General features: G+C 44.1%; 1 protein-coding gene across 4 annotated transcripts in view; it reads right to left on the reverse strand.

Annotated features, from left to right (window-relative positions):
• Positions 1-738: 738 nt before the first annotated feature.
• Positions 739-19,457, reverse strand: part of LOC135904404 (cleavage stimulation factor subunit 2 tau variant-like) — a 41,301-nt gene continuing 22,582 nt past the window's right edge. Inside the window, exons 8-15 of one of the 4 annotated variants that reach the window (XM_065435191.1) lie at positions 17,191-17,358; positions 16,197-16,241; positions 13,658-13,720; positions 11,105-11,170; positions 9,993-10,049; positions 9,630-9,689; positions 9,193-9,252; positions 5,398-5,535 (exon numbers count right to left, since the gene is read on the reverse strand). In XM_065435191.1, the coding sequence (XP_065291263.1) occupies positions 9,203-9,252; positions 9,630-9,689; positions 9,993-10,049; positions 11,105-11,170; positions 13,658-13,720; positions 16,197-16,241; positions 17,191-17,358 (509 nt within the window). In that variant the 3' untranslated portion in view covers positions 5,398-5,535; positions 9,193-9,202. Of the gene's footprint in view, positions 834-5,397; positions 5,536-9,191; positions 9,253-9,629; positions 9,690-9,842; positions 9,932-9,992; positions 10,050-11,104; positions 11,171-13,657; positions 13,721-16,196; positions 16,242-17,190; positions 17,359-19,457 lie in introns of those variants that run through there. The other 3 variants (XR_010565107.1, XM_065435192.1, XM_070521610.1) reach the window with 3 other exon arrangements.

Genomic DNA, 19,457 nt, shown 5'->3' on the forward strand with positions numbered 1-19,457 from the left:
CGTATCGAAACCATAGTGGCATGTGGCGGTTTGTTTTGTAAAACGAATGAAAGCAGCTGAAAAGCTCGTTCTAGAAACAGATGGCGTCACCTTTTTTTTCTTTTTTTTTACACACACGCATTTCTGGCAACCTTGCGAAAGAACGTTGCACATTAAAGGATAGGCCGTAACACCCGACTCTCTAAGTGAACACCCACTCATACACAACCACAGACAAAACGCGTGTAATCAGGCTGGAAGGACTTTATCAGAGGAACTTAAATAGTGTTGTTAAATAGGTGTTGTATGATCCTGAGATGAGTGCCAACAAAAAGAGGCACTGTTCTGAGGAAGTTTCATAATATGTGCGTATCAATTAACGGTGTATAAACATTTCGTCTGCGCTACCACGCATGAACCAAGTTTTTTTAAGAACCAGCGACGCCTTCTATGTGGCGTAAACCAACTGAGTGTTGTTAATGCTGTTAATTTTGGTATTTAACAATTTATGTTGACTATTAATTGACATCTGTTTGTCCTATTTAGCTGAGGCGCGTCATTACACCATTTTGAGTAAATTCGAAAACCATTTTTCTTTAGTTTCCTTAGAAACTTTGTCACTTCAAGAGAGAAAGCAAGGACAGGAAAGGTAGGGAGGTCAACCAGAAGAGTATCCGGTTTGCTACCCTACACTGGGGGTGGGGGAAAGGGGAATAGAAAGAAGAAGAAAGGGTCAATGTGGAACAAAAGTGATTGTGCCCGTGTTTAAATAATTTATTTTTCTTATTACTGCATGGATCAATAATTAGCCTCGGGCCAAAGATCCAAACGTTGTCACTTGATGACCTTGCGTTCTGAAAGAGTTAAAAGCAAACATTATTATCAAGCTCAGTACTGCGCTGCGCATGATATTTGTAGTCACTCTCTTTTTTTTTCGCTTTTAAAAAAATCCTGCGAGATATATCGAAAGCCGACCCGGCTGTTCACTTGCATGCACCAGGACTGCTGCTCTCAAAGACGCTGGGAAGAAAGGAATTCCGCCAGTGGCACATTCCGGTACTAAATGGCATAGCCTATGATTTACTTCGTGCCTACATTTCAAATAGAAAACAGTACACCGATGTGTTGAATGGAGGTGCGACAATTTGGATCAGCGATACACCGCATGAAAGATTAGAGCCCAACACAGAGTATTTGGGCTGATACTAACCGTTCAATATGAAATTATAGCAAAATTAAAGCAGCTATTTTACGTGCTTAGAGAGAAGAAGATAGCTTGGCCTCTGTAGCTCTACGTGGGTTTTGAAATCATAGAGCTTGCAGATGCTGTAAACGGTTTTAGATTTTCTTCGCATTTACCATGACATTAGCGCATTGAATTTCTTAAGGCCAAAATATATTCTGAAGAAAGTATGATTGTGTGACTAGGGCACATTCTCCGAGGAACCAACGAACGCATCCTGCACGATTCCCTAGTGCCCTCGCTTCTTCAGTATTGTGGCATTGTGTGGTGCCCGACAGGCGTCACGAATCTAAAGAAGGTACACTTCCAAAAAAAGGCTGTTCATTGTATAGCGAATCCTCTTTACGCTTACCCTGCTAGCGAACCTTTTGCTGCTTATGATATTCTTCCAATATACTCTTAGTGCGACTACAAGCTTACTGTGTGTTAGAAATATACTATACAAAATAAACATTTGCAAGAGAATATCGCCGCAACGATGACTAAATATAAAGAGTGGTAGAAGCTAGGTCTCCACTCCCAGGGCGTATTACAATGAACAATCCTTTAACTGCTCTCTACCTACGCAAACAAAAGAATACGGTTGGAAAGAAAATTCTGACCATTTTCTTAGAGGCAATTCTGTAAGGAACATATTCTGCAAAAGCAAACCTGCACTGTAATGAAAGATCTGCACCATCGTAAACACTTTATGTATTTAATACTTTAATGTCATTACCATGCTTTGCCACTCGCCGTGGTTGCTCAGTGGCTATGGTGTTGGGCTGATGAGCACGAGATCGCGGTATCAAATCCCGGCCGCGGCGGCCGCATTTGTATGGGAGTGCAATGCGAAAGCACCGGCGTGCTTAGATTTAGGTGCAAGTTAAAGAACTCAGGTGGTTGAAATTTTCGGAGTCCTCCACTGCGGCGTGCCTCATAATCAGAAAGTGGTTTTGGCACTTTAAACTCCATAATGAAACCATGCTTTGCCTACTTGAGGCGTATGAATTCTATCTATCTATCTATCTATCTATCTATCTATCTATCTATCTATCTATCTATCTATCTATCTATCTATCTATCTATCTATCTATCTATCTATCTGTCTGTCTGTCTGTCTGTCTGTCTGTCTGTCTGTCTGTCTGTCTGTCTGTCTGTCTGTCTGTCTGTCTGTCTGTCTGTCTGTCTGTCTGTCTATCTATCTATCTATCTATCTATCTATCTATCTATCTATCTGTCTGTCTGTCTGTCTGTCTGTCTGTCTGTCTGTCTGTCTGTCTGTCTGTCTGTCTGTCTGTCTGTCTGTCTGTCTGTCTGTCTGTCTATCTATCTATCTATCTATCTATCTATCTATCTATCTATCTATCTATCTATCTATCTATCTATCTATCTATCTATCTATCTATCTATCTATCTATCTATCTATCAGAAATGGCTGAAGTTGCCTATTACCCGGCTCCACTAGGTACGTGGTCGTGTTCGTGATATTGTCGTAGTCGCATCGTCGTCATTGCAGCTTTGAGGCGAGGTCGGTGGCTTTGTCACCGAACAATCGCCATGCCATCGTCCTTACATCATCGCCGTGATACAGTGGTTATGCACTCGTTGTCATGCCGTTGTCGTGCTGGCGTTGTTGTCGTTTCACTTTGGCCACTCCAACTTCGTCATTGGACTCTTTATACACCGCCGTCACACCGTCGTCACTGTTCCAGCTTTGTCATTTCACTCTTATCATGCCGACGTCGTCACACCTTGTAGACCGACACAGCGGCCTAAGTTGTATAATAGCATCTCCAAGCCTGCCTTCCGGTCCTACCGGTTGACGATCCATTCCGAATAATTAAGTTAGAACAATTTACTGACAACATCAAAAAGTCTCCACCAATACATCGTTTTCCATCGACGTCACAGACCTACCTACATTACAACATACCGGAGAACGTTCCTTACCTTGATTTTATCGAATTAGGGGCGATACTTTTATCTAGCAAGAAGGGATTGCCATAGGGTCATGCTTAGCACAGGTGCTGTCGGATTTATATCTTGCGGCGGCTGACAGACGATTGACAGAAATGTTCAAGGTTAAAGGGTAAACAGTTGCTCCTGAAACGTTGAGGATAATCTTCTCTGCACTGAATACAGCGAACTTTGTGACATTAGTTACAAGTCTGTGCTGCACATGTTCGAAGAGGCACACAGCGATCTCGCTTTCACGCACCAACTACCGGAAGCATGAAGAATACAATTCCTGGACATCAAAATAAGCGTAGGACAGGGTCGTTGATGTTGGCATTATCAAAGGAGAGCAAAAAAAAACATATTTTGTGCTAAGACTCCAGCCATTATAAAGTTTTAAAAAGAGGAATAGCAAAATTGGTTATCAAACAGGCAATTAAGAAACCATGCAATGTCGTAGTCGCACAGAGCCTGAACACACAAAATGTGATAAAGAACTGTGGATACCCTGATAACATGATCGTGCAAATCATCGGTGAGCAAATGATACCGCAAAGCACAGCGTCGAGAAAGTTTTGGATAAAGAATAAGGATAAACGTAAGCGAGCTGTCATTGTTCCCTACGTTCTGAGCCTTTCATACCGTCTCAGAAAAGGCGGCAGAAAGGCGCAATATACCCGTGCTCTTTTCTGCGCCGGTAAAGCTAAAAGGCATGTGCAAGGAAGTCAACTTAGAAAGGGAGCGCGCGCAGGGAACATGTAGCGTAAAGCACGCAAGCGTACGTAGTCGGTGAATGTGATGTGGTAGAGAAGATTCCGCTTGGGGCAAAATATACGTGGGCCAAACAGCACCGTGTCTTAACGACAGGCCTAGAGAACATCGATCTACATGGCAGCAGACAGCCGTATCCAGTAATCTGGCCATGCACTGTAGAACGTGAAAATACACGCCTAGCTTTCACAACACAGCAGTCGTTGTAAAACAAAAAAAAATGACCAGGGGAATCCCAGAGGCATTAGGAATAGAAGAAGAAAAAGAAAGCTGCATGAGCACGCCTTCGATCAGTGTCCTGTTTGCACGCCTCCCCTCTTTTTTGCATAACGAATCCTTAAAAAACTAGCTCAGTTTTCTGTCATTCTAAGGCTCACTAACGCTGAAATCACTTACGTAAGGGACGCATACATGCAGTGTACGACCTAATAAAATAATAACAAGCAGAAACGTGAGAACGCGATTTGAGAGGATCTGTCATAAACACAACTCACGCAGTCGCAGTGCGTCGTTGTGTGCTTTGAAAACTGTGCTTTGCCCTGACAATAAACCAGTAGGTAGTTTGCACTCTCCCGTATCATTTCGTGTGCTCTCTACAACAAGCGTTCGTTTCGTCCCGGTTAGTGCCTTCTAGTACATAGCGCAAGGAGAATGAATGGATACGAACTAGCGAAATTTATCGCTCTTCTTAATCTCTATGCGTGTTCGTGTTCCAATCGCACAGACTGGTGGACAGAAGCAGCCGTATTCTAAGACGTCAGTTTCGACAGCTTTGCTTGCTGACACGAACTTTAACACAGCTATGCAGACCCTGCCAGTTTGTGTCATCGTTTCCCCACACGTAGTAGCCATGGTAGTACCTGTGTGTACGGGGTTTTTATTTTCTATATTCTATTTATCATTGAGCGCTGGAATGGCATACCAAAAGTTCCTGCGCCGCATCCTCAACAAAGTGTAAATGCAAACGTGCAGCTCTCTCTCCGAGTAAAACTGTGTAAGTGTAAGATCAATGAACGTTTCCCAGCACGGCACATTCACGATCTGTAGCCGACAGCGAACTCCATATATCATCATGGTCTGTTTAGGCATCGGTGTCTTTTTTCTTCCTGTGTGGCTGTTGTTGGGCTTTGATTTCAGGGAACGTATAGTCCACACATAACAATCTATGACAGGTCATCTCTAACGACGAAACATATTGGTCTCGCCTTCAGAAAGACCCGTGTTGACAAGTCACCATTTCCTTTAGCGAAAACGCCAACTATACCATTGTTTCTTCCAATTCGCTCACTGTCCTCATTTTGATTCCCGTAGCTTGCGGGCTCTAATTTGTCAGGTAAACGAAGAAGTAAGACTACCTCGAACCATGTTTACGCAGGAATTACTGGAAGATAGTCGCTGGCAAAGCAAAAAGTCACTAGCATAAGGCATGTTTTGAGAACCATTAGTCATAAGTACAGGACAAAGCATAAAATCAAAATATACTTTATTGTCGACATGTACCCGGGCGGTCTCCAGTGGTCTTCACAGGTATGCGTTCGGAATGTCTTCATAACAATCGAGAAAGAATATGTCCAAGGTGTTCGCGATGTCTCAGTCTCAAGAGCCTGAAAAATTGGGCCATAAAACAGAGCAACATATTATAAAGTAAATTGGGTTCCTGGCTGAAGCGGCATTATCCCTCTGTGATTCTTTTTTCCTCAAATGCACTTGCTAATGACTTGCATTGGTGCAAAGTAATTTTTATTTCTTTGTGTAAGGAACATCAGGATAGGTAATGACCGCATCACTATGAAAGCTAAAATATACGAGCAGGAAATAAAATAAATAGCAAAACGAAATTAAGAGTTATCCCCATACTATTCAGTGGGGAAATTCTGGCTAGCGGTATCTGCATACTATAAAGTTGTGGTCAATGCTAAAACACATATGGATAAAAGAGTGGCTTGTAGCAATTAGAAGAGCTGTTTTGAAAAGATCATCTAGGCAGAAAATAAGACTGCTTCTACTTTGTCAGGCGGCGACTGTGTGAGCGGGCTGCCCATACTCGGCACGTCATATATAACGGCACCAGGAACCAGGTCTATTGCAACATTTTTTTATTGGAATAAAGTTCCCAACATCTTCAGAACTAGGGAAAAGCGGGTGCACCAGATGACATAACATTAACCTAATGTTTCTGCAGAAGCCGCGTACGGCTCGCCTAAGTGGCAACTTGGATATCTGTTGCTACTAGTATGTCATAGACATATCCATATATAACCCAGTAGCATGCGATTGTTCTTTGCACATGCCATGTATTATGCATTGCCTCAACCTAATAAACATGAAAGAACAGCAGAAGCGGCAGCGATCACACTCGCACTTCGTGCCGCCGAGAGCAAGCGGAGGTCCACCCGCATCCTTACCGACTCACAAGCAGCGTGTCGTTTATACATGAATGGAACACTCCCTATACAACCTTTACAAGCCATTCCAATCCTAGGCCACTCACTAGAATGACCCAACGTATCGTCTGGTGCCCCGGGCACGAAGGCCTGCGGGGCAATGAAGAGGCGGACTGCGCAGCTCGAGGTCTCACTAGCCGAGTGGCAGACCACACCGTTCTTCAGCCCCCTACAGGCCGACGAGCGACCACGAGTTATTAACCACAAGTTGGCAAATACTACAGGACCAACGTCTCGAAGGAACACAATACGCTCCCCCACACAAAGCTCTCTATATACTCCAGGCAAGGTACTGGCGCCGCCTGCAAACGAACACGTACTCACACTTGTCTCGTCTACACGCAATATTCCCAGACAGATATACGTCCTGGACATGTCCCTGGTGTAGCAACCATACAGCGACACTCGTGCTCATAACACACCAATTGACCGACCGTCCGGGCGACGCAATTTCACCCATTACACACCGGGCGCCCTGGTTCTTCTTTGGTCACCGTCGCGACGCGCTGGCCTCTCGGAGAAGTTACTTTCCCGCTACTCTGGCCCTTACCGTGTCTTACGTCAAGTAACTGACGTCACGTTCTAAATCTCCCCTCTTGACCCAACCGTGGCTCAGCATCGCTCCGACGTGGTCCACGTCGCGCGTCTTAAGTCGTATCACTCGACCGCCCCCTAACCAGCACCGGGCCGGTGCTTCAATCTACGGGAGTATGTGACACGCTCACCAAGAAGACGTTTTAAGCTTGGTCCGATGACGATGGCGCTCTGGACATCGCGCGCTGTGTACCACCTTTTGAACTGCTACAGTTATTGTAAATACCCTGTAAATATATTTCTGACTTCTTTTACTCCCGTAACAATATTTTCAGCTCCTCGTTCAAGAAAAAAAAAAGTTTCAACGTAAACACATGAGGAGCCGTTTACTTTCTCCACGCACACGTATGCACCGCTTTGAGCACTTAGCTATCTGGCTCGAATAATCTTTTTCACATTTGTAACATACGAGTAGGTAATTACAACCGAGTTGAAAAACTGCATTCCTGATCTGTAATTTATCTCAGCAGGACACACACTTGTGTGCATGACGTATGCTATGCGGCAGTTGAAACAAGCTTAGTTTTGTTCTTGTCTGTCGAACTACTGTCGTTTCCCGCTATCACTTCCTTTTTATTTATGTCTTCCTAAATCAGGAGTAAAATCAGGACTCGATGGCAACCAAACGTCCCTGGGACCCCTCGCATTGGGCGCTCAGTGGAAGTCTACACATGAAGCTGTGCAGGGTGATATGGGCTGGACAAGTTTTGAAGCGAGGGAAGCTGTGAGCAACATTTATTTCGAAGAACAACTGACGAATATTAAGAAAGTAAATGAGTTGCGAGTGTGTTCAAGTATTTGTACATGAAGAACATTGACTCATAGTAGAGACAGTAAACTAGGAAACTGGATGCGACCGCTGCCCCACAAGCCCATTGTTGGCTTGGGCAGGCTCGTATTTGTATGTAATTTTCGAAATAAATAAATCATTTATATATATATATATATATATATATATATATATTAAACAACACCGCAACAAAGAACATCAAACGCAAAGTCAGAGAGACCGGGTGGCGGCAATGGAAGAAAAACCTGCTAAGAGTCACTACTTAAGAGGAAAAAAACGAAATCACGAAAGAAACAATTGATGACAATTCTAAGGGAAGCTCTTTACTTTTCTAAGCTAGATCAGGATGCCTAAGAATATGCACCTGTAAAGCGAGGTATAAGAAGGAAGATGAAGCATGTGCTTGTTTGCGGTAAAGCTAGGGAAACGATGGAGCATGTTTTATTAGAATGTGAAGATATCTGCCCAGCGGTCTATTTAGGAACCACTGGCTTCCTTGAAACTCTTGGGTTCAGCGAGAGCAAGGGGAAAGTAAACATGTCCGCAACATAGATTAGTAAAAGGCGATTGGTAGATTGGTGGAAGAAAAGTAGGGAAATGACAAAAAACGGAGACGTACAAGAACGAAGTTCACACTAGGGGGTCAGAAAATTTGGCTATGGGAATTCATCGTGGCTTTTTTCTTCCGTTATTTTTCTTCTTTAACTTAGGCAAGACAAGGCTATATAATAGCAAGAGCTTTGTGGCGCAACCCACCACCCCGTTCCGAAGGGGACCCTCATAACATCTATCCATCCATCCTTCCATCCATGTGGACTGTTAGTCACGTGATATTTTTAATTTTTGGGGGACTTTATCAGCAAGAAAAAAAAAGCTCAGTGCCCTTCCACTCCATGAAGAAGGATGACCAGCGAAGCTGTGTATGTGGGCCTTTAATGGCGAACTGCGCCTCCGCAGTGGGTCAGCCCTGCATTGCACTGTCTTCGGGATCGGGCCACGCATGGGGAGTTTCTTGCTTACCACGTCAACGACACGAAACTTTCCTTGGACGGTGGAGGTATACAGCTTCGCTGTGAAGTAAATCAGCAAGTACCTGGCTGAAGACATGCCAGTCTTCAATTTATTTATGGCATTATATTTTATATGGTCTACGGTTTCTTCATTGACAGTACGCCATTCAGAGCAGTAGTAAAGGTATTATACCTAATTACAATTAGTTAACAAATGGAATGATACCACCATGGTTTACTTACTGGCGGCTGTTCTACTCGACTGTGTACAATATGCACTTCGTTATCTTCGAGTAGATTGGCCCATATTTTTCTAAAAATGCGATGCCTGACAGCTGATACACCCTGTCTCTTTGTGCGCCTATACATATATATACACGTGCCCGCATGACCAATGGTACTCCGCTCATAAAAGACACATACCTGTTTCTTTTTATGTCCCAGCCTTTCCAGATGCTTCTTCGTCGTTCTTCTTTGAGTTACCTGTAGGTCAAGCAGCATACACGATGACGCTTGCATCTTGACCAATTATGGGAATATAAGTAGTGGTTTCTGCTTAAAAGTGCGTACTAGTTTGAGACATAACTCCGCTTGTAGCGTGAACTGAGGTGCACACGACGTTTATAAACACTAAGGAGACCAATGAGAGTAAAGGGCAGGACGATGAGCATATTTGTAGCTGACAACTGAGCTGCGCACGTCACGTGAAGTACATCAGCACTCAATTGGAATCAAAATAGCTGCTCAGTGATGTGTCGTGCGGCCTGAGGCTCGCATTTAAGCACCAGTTTGTCTAGGCTACATGTGTCTAGGCGTGGGTGCATATAGCGAATGCTACGCGGGTGATAAAAGACACATGCCTTGTTTTTTGTCTGTCACAGGCGTTTCCACTTGGTTTTTGTCGTTCTTATCGGACTTATCTGTAGGTGAGAGAGCATAGGTGGTAATTGTTTTTTGGAGGAATAAAAATTGGTGGCGTATCACTTTGACAAGCGTGTATTAGTTGCTGAGATAAGAGTCCCATTTATAGCGGGCTCTTTGCTGGGCGTAAATAAGGGCAACACCTTACTTACTTATTTACGCAAGGAAAGCTTTACAATGCTTTACTTGCGCGCTCCACATGATGTTCTTTAGCATTTAGATTGCCTCCCATGGCACACTCCTGAAACATGCCCATTTAGGTGCATGGTGTATGCTATACGCGTGGAATAACAAATACCAACCTTCTTTTTCTGCCTTACCACCTTCGTCATCACGTTTGTCCTCCTCCTTTGGATTTTCTGCAGATCAGAGAACATGCAAGATCAGCCTTGTTGGAGGAGGTAAAAATAAAAAAAATATATAGGCGGCATTTTGTGCTTGGAAATAAGCACTAGCCGCAGAGATAACTGCAGCGTGCAGTCAACAGCACACGACATCTGTGCTTATAGTATACCACTACGCATAAAACACGGAAGGGCAGCAAGCATGTGCCGTGATTATGTTAGCATACAGGACAAATATAAGCCCGTCTTCTGGCACTGATTACATACGACGCTGCACATATGTCGCTTGTATACGTATCCAGAAACATATCCAGCTAGATATCGGCCGACCCAGCAGCTGCTGCACCAAATTCCATGGTTGGGAACCTGAGAGGGAGGCCGACCAAGAAAGCTTTGCCTAAAACATTAAGTTGTTTATTTTTTAAGGGCTCTTATAACAAAACTTCAACGCCTACAGGTACACCGGCCCCAGAATGTATCGCGGAATGTGTTCATCATAGCTGGTAAATGCCGCACTAGCTGGATTTAGAGTTCCAGCTATGTATGTACTGCGTGCGACCTTGCCAGCATTTCAGCGGCGTTTCGAAAACAATGGTTGCCAAAGGATGTTTGTTTTATCACAAGGTTCAGATGGGTATTCGTAGTTGAGTAAATAAAGCTGGCGAAATATACCTCCATCTACGTTTTCTAATGTAAAGCCTCTCTCTACACTCATGTACATAAACGAAGGCAAATTCATACGTACCTCCCTTTTGTGAAAACTTCTGTAATTTTTCATTTATTTTTGTTGTTTGCAGCGCGCAAACAAACAAACGAGCCCGCCACAAAGCTATCACAAAATAGTTGCATTAGGTTATAGATAGGCCAATACCTGCGTCTGAGTAAAACAGAAATAATAATGATGTTGTGTTTGTAGGCGCACGTGTCACAATGCGAGCACAAATCTGAAAATAGTGCACCTCACATGTAATAGTTGCGTTCATTCAACACATCAATCTTTTATTAATCTGCCAAGCTTGCACATTATTTTTTTCATCATGTATCTTACACCAACGATCAAGCAGCCTTACCTGTCTTTTCGTCTTTTTTTTCCTCTTTGTCTGTGTTTGAGTCTGTAGAAGCTGTGTCGCTAACGCCTGCGGATCGGGAAGAACATATGAAGCTTGTTCGGTGAAGTTAACAAAATACGGAGCTATGTCGCGATTCACGCTTAGGGACAGGAAACAGCCATAGTGCTAGCTCTCTAGCGTATGCTGAGGTGACCACGGCGCTGCACACAGAGACGGGCATCCGTGTACGTCCAAAGGGCGACTTAAAAAGCTACAGAAACTCTGCGAATCGTGTACTAATGCGTAATCATTGTTTGACTTGGTTGTGACTGCTTTTCTTGGTTTCGCTTGGTATTGCTTACTTGCTTTTCCTAGCTCATGCACGTCTACCCATGGCCTTTCCAGTGGCAAAGAATGGTTAGGCTTTAGTAGACAATTGTCAGATTTTCTCGCCGCATCCGGCCCTTTTCAATGCAGTCGTGCCCCTTGAGCCGGAACACTTGGTACGAGCGCACGTCGACGGAACAGAGTGGTAGAAGGGAACATCGGCTGCTGCAGCAGCACGTGAGGCGTCGTGTGAGGGGAGAATGCATTGCCGCGATGCCATCTCACCCTCGCTGTCGCTCTCGCCTGTTAATTGGGCCTCACTGCGCCTCGGTAAGGCCCAATGCAAACGCATCAAGCATCTCAACACGTGTGCTTGTCCGCCAGGTGTTCATAACTCGAAGGACGCTCAGCAGCGTTCAATTTTACATTGGACCGCTCCCATATCTCAAGTAGGCCCACACCCGAATTTCAAGTTGGCCAGTCCTGAAATTTTAAAGTGGCCCACCGCCTAATTTGAGTTGACCAAGACTGTACGTCACGCGTGCACAAACGTGTGCGGAAGTGCAGCATATATGTTCATTCTTCTAGGCCTTCTGCCAAGCGCAAGGGATTTATTCGAGTAAATTATTGTTTAAATGTAAACTGTGTCATAAAATGCGTGACGTACCGCTGACACATCTCGCAGAGACGATAACTTCGGATTGCTATTCGAGTATACAAAATAACATAAATCTGTTGCGCGGAACCTGAAATACAACGCCCTTTTCCAGCTGCCGTTAGAGGCCTAAGTGGGCGTGGCCGCTAGGTGGCGGTAGCGTTATCAGAGCAGACATGTTCATTATTCTAGGGCTTACGCCTAGCGCAAGTGCGTTATTGAAGTCATTGAATTTTGTAAAATAAAATGCGTCAGAAAATTTGTAAAGTACGACTTACAGAAAAGCTAGACATGTTATCGTCAGATTGTCAATAGGAAATAAGAGAAAACATAATTCTGTTACGCGGAAACTCATACCAACCCCTTATTTGGCTGCCGTTTTTTTTTTTGGTGGCGTTGGGGGCGGGGGGAGGAGGGGTAGATGAGCACACCACAAAAAATCCCGACCAAGTGGAGCCTATCAGTTTCAGTGTTATAGATAGATAGATAGATAGATAGATAGATAGATAGATAGATAGATAGATAGATAGATAGATAGATAGATAGATAGATAGATAGATAGATAGATAGATAGATAGATAGATAGATAGATAGATAGATAGATAGATAGATAGATAGATAGATAGATAGATAGATAGATGAATAGATAGATAGATAGATAGATAGATAGATAGATAGATAGATAGATAGATAGATAGATAGATAGATAGATAGATAGATAGATAGATAGATAGATAGATAGATAGATAGATAGATAGATAGATAGATAGATAGATAGCGTGAAGAAGGTTGACGAATTTTATCAGTAAATCTACGCAGCGTTCACTCACCAAAAAGAAAATTTGACTGCATAACACGTGCACCCATTCGGCCGTGATGGGCCGTACTGAACACATGTAATCTAGCATGACGTATAACAAAATTCATAGAGTTTCTCGCTACAACACCTAGAGGGTAATCTGGCGCCACCGTCTATGGGAGTTTCTTAAGGGGGCACCGTGCCGTCATGGGAATGGCGGTATATGTGTCTGCGAGCCTCGTGTTGGCTGGTGTTGTAAGAGGCTTCGTCTAAAACGTGGATATGGCTACGCAAATAACGCGTTCTCAAAGCAAAATCTTCATAAAATGTTTCCATTCATGCATATTACATCTTTACTCATGCACCCATGATGCATGACCAAGCGAAGAAAAGTAACAGACGACCAACTGTTTAAAAGCGAGCGCGAACCTTGTCGTCTGTTCTCCAACTTGAGCGGCCCGCTGATACTTTTTTACGTAACATATAATTGTACACGCAATAACAAGTTCTCATAGTTAAACAAAACATGTTTTCTCGTAATAATAAAGCTAAAACAGCTTTTCAAGTGCTGTTTTAGTAGAAAGTGAATCATTGTGACAGACGGAACGGTACTTGCCAAGCGCGTCTTCAAGGTGTCCTGTCTCTACGAGAGCGATGCCAATCCGAATCCACAATATACCGGCATTCCCATGCATACCACAGCGTAGCAGCGCCAGATTTCCCTCTAAGTAATGTAGTGAGAAACTCTATGACAAAGTTATTATATCTTTTGAAAAGTAGCAGTCATACTCACTCGAATCTGGAGGTGGTCTCGAATTGATAACCGCCTTCGTTATGTCGACTGCCGCACTAGACACTAAAAAGATATATAAAGTATATGTCATGCGATTACTTTCACACAACTAATATTTTCCCCCTTAATAGTGTCTTTTATCTACAATTCATCCCCCTTCATTGACCCTAAATGATGTTCAAGCGATCAAATACACCTTTAAAGAAGGGTGTTTTAGTGAATGGACTTTTTCTCATAATATGTGTTTTGTCGGCATTGCACCCTACGTTTCCATCTCGTAGTGATATGTGATATCCTCGTTCCGCTAGTCGGATGGATGTCTCACAGTGGCAACTCTGTTCGTCGAAGGAATCGCACGGTCTCTTTTTGAATTGTTTGCAAATATAGGAAGAGAAAAATAGAGCTGCGTGGTTTACCCTGCATATAACCGTAATGCGGCTCTACCTGTTGCCAGCCGGAAGCGCAACTACTCCCCCCCACGCTACCTCGCATAATATTACAGCACCTACAGAGCACGGTGGCGTCTCTAGCTGCTATTACAGGCTGACGCTACACTCTTCAGCGTATCTGTAAAGCACCAACAAGGTGAAACAATTCAAGCAAAGTTATCAGTAAGACCTGAAAGGCGAGATAGGAAAGAGGGGAACAGAATGGCTGCGTCATCCCAGTTTACTACCGACGCGCGTCACCTCCACGACAAATACTGTGTTCTTATCAACAGGAGATTGCTCCACCAGCACCTTTGAGTGGTTAATCCCTTGGCGATCATAGGCATCGTTCTTGCGATTACGAATTTTTCTTATGATGTATGTGCAATTATGTGGCGGAGATGTTTAAGATGTTATGATGATTATTGTGATGAATACTGTATCTCATGCCATTGATGAACCACATCAATGGCATGACCACATCAGCTCACACAGGAAGCGGCAATCTCGCTGTAAACCGCAATGCGGTATGATACCAAGACAGAGTATATCTTGTAATCACTGCACCCAGCTGACGCTCCATAGCAACCCCCACTATCCCTGGCATCCTGGGCCGCTATGACATGAAGCTATTCCAAACTTTTGTATTACAATTCTGCAATCAGCCCTCCGCAATTGGTCAAAAACTTTTATGGACCACCCCCACTTTGCCTGTCTGTCACGCGACGCCACGAAAACCACGATAGCATGCCCATGTGGTATGACGTGTACACACTGATTATGCATGATTTGACCGAACAAAAGAAAAATAGTTATTTCTGATTCGACGCCTTTTCGCCATCAGCCCTCGGCTATTGGTCAAAAGTTTTCGGGCAGCACTCAGTTCACCCGCCTGTACGCGACGTCACAAAACCGCGCACATTCACCGCATCAAAGTGGCGTGTACGCGTTAAAGAGCCATTAGTATGCCGAACGAAACTGAATTTCCTTCTGAATAGCCGAAGGCTGCCCCGTTCCGAAAGGAATAAAAGGTGGCTGCCGCCGATCACTCATGCACTGGCTAGTTACAGATGTCGGAGAGCATGAGTTTGTTTTCGTAAAATAAAACTTTTTGCGTTGCCATGTAACGTTTTCGAGGACTTTCGGCACGTTTACGCCCTCGTTCTGCCAATTCTTCGTCGCTGAGGATCCGTTTTAGCGTCATTCTGAAGCTTCCGTTGCATGTTGCCATGATTTCGGCTAGCCACCGCAAGCTAAGTAAGGGAAAGCGGACCAATCGTCGATGGCAGCACCACTCTCGTCATCTGGTTATCGGTTTTCAGTGAACTGGCTCGGCCCCATCAAACCGCTCTCCACTTGAGCGTGCTCCTCGCCTCTTGTCAGCCAATTAGACAAGACAAGCCGCTCAGTGTAAACAATGTTATTCGTTCTTCAAGAAAGCAAAAGTGACCTCCTATGAACGAAGACAGCGCTTGATTGGTCTGTTTATACAACCCTGCAGGTCACCGCCCGATGCTTGCGTCCGTGGTTACGCAAATTTGGCGTCAGGAGATTGGAATAAAAACGTATTGGAATAGTTTTACGATATAGGGCCCCTGGCTGAAACTTTGTTGCAATGGCTATTCATAAAGTGGCCACGCTCCACGCCGAGGGGCGTCTTGTCGATGAGGCACTATCACTTTATTATATTTAAGGCTACATACCTCTTATGTGAGTTTGGTGCATTCATTCTGGAGGATTTGCCAATGGCCAAAAACATATATCACATATACGCAGTGCTGAATTTGTTTCTGAGGGCACATACTCATTCTTACATACCTTGTGCTTTAATTTAGTAGACAACTAGGTCACTGGGTGTGAGAGGTTACAAACAAGGGCCAAAAGTGGGTAATGTTTCTAAAGAACTATAGTTACAATGAAATCGCAAGCGAAAGCAACATCTTATTGGACGAATGAAGGCACATACACAACGAGCAAGGTATTCGTCACAGTAAGGACTTCAAGAATAAAGGCACGACAGTTAATTTGCCTGCAGTCTCACGCCTGCGTACCTCATATATTAAACACAAAGCTTTCATATGCTTTCATGTGGAAGTTTCAACTCTACTTACACGTATTTCCTACTTGATCTATCAGTCCAGGTAGGCCGTATGCACCTGAAAAAGTCATACAAATCACTCCGTTAAGTACAGTAGCTAATGGAGCTTCGTAAAGTACGGTGATATGGCGAATGATACAAAAAATCTCGAAATGCTTAACCATATCTTATTTTATAATGAATGAAGCGATTTTATGTGGCGCCTCTGGTATTGCGGTTGAAATAGGTTTTATGCAGTAGTGTTTGTATGAGGACATTTTTGAGCCGAATATACACATATAACAAAATATAACAAAATTTGACGTCGACTGTTGTGGCGGATGCCAAGCACTTTCTTACCACGAAATAATAAAAATACCACATCACTTTTAGACTTGCATAAAACATTTGAGTCTTGGATAAAATTACTGGATTTCTTTCAGCACGCTCCTTTTTCCGTTGTTTGGTGCTGAAAGACAAGCGAGCTATATATATATATATATATATAAAGGCCGGATCTTTGGGGACCCGCTAACTTTATTTTAAGTTATCTAAATCGCATTGAATAATTTCCGGGCTATTCTATAACTCTCATTCATATCAGGTTTTGGCTTTTAGCTCTGTTACTGCAGCTTAGTTTAAAACATATGAATCGATGTTATTGGCAGTTTGTAAGAATGGCCAATACCTACGAGTCCCCAAAACCTCACGACTTTCACAGGGATATATTACACGACATCCTCCTTGAAAAGGTTCGAACGTGAAATTGTCCCGAGCTGAAGTTTAGTCCTCCTACACGGGTTGCGAACGCTTGCTCCGCACAGGTTTCTGCGGACGCTTTATCGTGGACTTATAAGTGACGCCATTTTTATCTTCACCGTAATATGATCGCTACGCGTGATTACCGAGAACTAACGCGTGCTAAAGGAGCAACCATCTGTCAAATCATCGTTCTAGGTATCAAATATTATAGGAAATCAGTATACTTTGCACAATGCGGTTTAGTGAATTAATGAAGCTCCACTTACCATAGCCCATGCCGCCCATCATTCCTCCACCCATCATCGTCGGGTCCGTCATGCCCGCACCCATCATTCCACCGCCCATCATCATCGGGTCCATCATTCCTCCGCCCATCATGCCTCCGCCCATCATACCTCCACCCATCATACCCATGTTGCCGCCGTTTCCATCGCCTGCAAATACACACGAAGCGCAGTTGTTCTACGTTGCACTCCCATGTGATATTAATATGGACGTACAGCTAACAACATAAGCTTGCGGAGCACAAAATCTAAGAATCTAAATTTCCTTGTAGCCAATACATTCACCATCGAATCAAAAACGTATGAGATTACACTTTTTCTTTACACCTACAACGTTTTCAACCTGCCTTTTGGGCTAAGTAGAAAAGTCACGAAGAATGATTTTGACGCAAATTCAGAATTTTCGAAGCATTTGTGGCTCTAGAGGCCCGCTTAAGGGATGAGCAGAAAGCACTCGGTAAGTTTATGCGGCAAAGACATTAACTATGCTTCAGATATGTTCTTCGATTGAAGATATTGTTCACTCCGTGTAGGTTATGTTCACAACATGACCGGCTTGACGTACTTGCGGCCCCTGCAATCGCTTCTAGATTATTCAGCCACAAAGATACAGCGTTCGAGATTGGCTCCTCTTACGTAGATTGAGCCATCACTGCGGTGTGTGTCCGCTAAAGCCATGTGATACGGATAACGTTGGTTACTGCTGTTTTTTAGCATTGAGTGTCTAGAGGCAAAATCATATATCTCTGTGTTTAAATCACTCACTTGTGTTTTTCGTAGCCATAGTCTTTCTGAGGTAGTGAAAATTTAAGTTTTTAAACAATATCTTACGAACAAATTTCTTAAAAGCAATAAAAAGTATGAAGTGACCTACGTGTCTGTTTGTTTCGCTAGTTCTATTTAGTTACTATAAATGAACCTCAACTTGCCCACCTCTCTATCCTATTTAAATAGGCTGCCTTTATTGATGACTGACAAAGTTAATTCATCTATGTGATGGTTTAGATACTATGTTTCGTCTTCGTCACCTTTCTCAAGATGGTCTTATAAAAACATTGGCTCTCCATCTCGGCCCTACGACAGTGCATGTCCTGCGAAGCTGTTGAAAACCACCGCTACAACTACTGAGGGGGTATGCTATGCTTTGTTTTGGAGTAATGGTACTAGTGTTAATTTAGAGTAGTGATAGTGATGTAAGTTAATGGTAATGTTGACAGCACGCCACCGCTGGTCGTATTACAGTTTATTTTGCCCTTTGGCGCTTTCTGTGTTCACACTACTCCTCGGGAGTATGCATCGCCTGCCCATAGGGGTGTTGCAACAACAATGGAATCAGTTTCTGCGGGGTTATTTTATTTACGAAAGGCTATAGTGACGTCATTCCCCACGTCACAAGCTGCGGTCGGCGCGGAAGCTTGCGCAACAGTAATCTTTACCGGGAAACGTATGCGGGCAGCGCTACGTTCTTGATGACAGTGCTATCAGGAGCGCCTTATCATCAATTATGTGATTCCGATGCTTGTTTTGTGCTTGTTCGTTATTGAAACCAAAGATTTTCTCTATGTTGCATGCGGAATTCCAAAGAATGTATGCCCTTTTCGCTTTACTTTGCTGAGTGCTTCAAGCCTGCTTCACCTCCGCCGCGAATCGGCGTGGTATTGCACTACCTCCGGGATTGGCCTACTTTTTCTGATAACAGACGCGGGCAAGAAAAAAAATGGCTGTGGCTAAGCTAAGGTAAAGCCCAGGATGCGAAGCATACTAGCCTTTATTTCAACGCGACAGCGTTAAGGAGCTCGTGTCGCAGAAAAGCCGGTGTCGTCGGTGTCGGCTCAGGCGTGCGGCGCTTGCTCAGGCGCACATTTCGTTGTCGCGCTGAACGCTGCGTTGCTCGACGCTCACCGCGTCCGATGCGGGGCGCGTAGTCGCTGCGCCGTAGCAAAGCCACCTAGAAACAGTCTCTGTAGCACGCCGCAACCTTCGCTTCTCATTCCAACGAGCAGCTCTGTCTCCAGGAGGCATCTCACCTCGTGAGTGTCTAGCAGAGGCAAGCGCAGCTGCTTATATACCGCCGCGACGCCGCGAGCGACGGCGCGAGCTGGAGCCCCGTTTCTCCTCTGTCGTGACGTCACGGTGTCACGTGGCATTGAAGGCGACACCGCCGCGCCTGAGGAGCTGGGTTGAGCTCTAGTAATATGCTTCGCATAAAATGACGACAGACTAGAGGCTAGCAGCTTCGCTGTAAAATG

The sequence above is a fragment of the Dermacentor albipictus genome, chromosome 7 (genome assembly GCF_038994185.2).
Source record: "Dermacentor albipictus isolate Rhodes 1998 colony chromosome 7, USDA_Dalb.pri_finalv2, whole genome shotgun sequence".
Lineage (NCBI taxonomy): Eukaryota > Metazoa > Arthropoda > Arachnida > Ixodida > Ixodidae > Dermacentor > Dermacentor albipictus.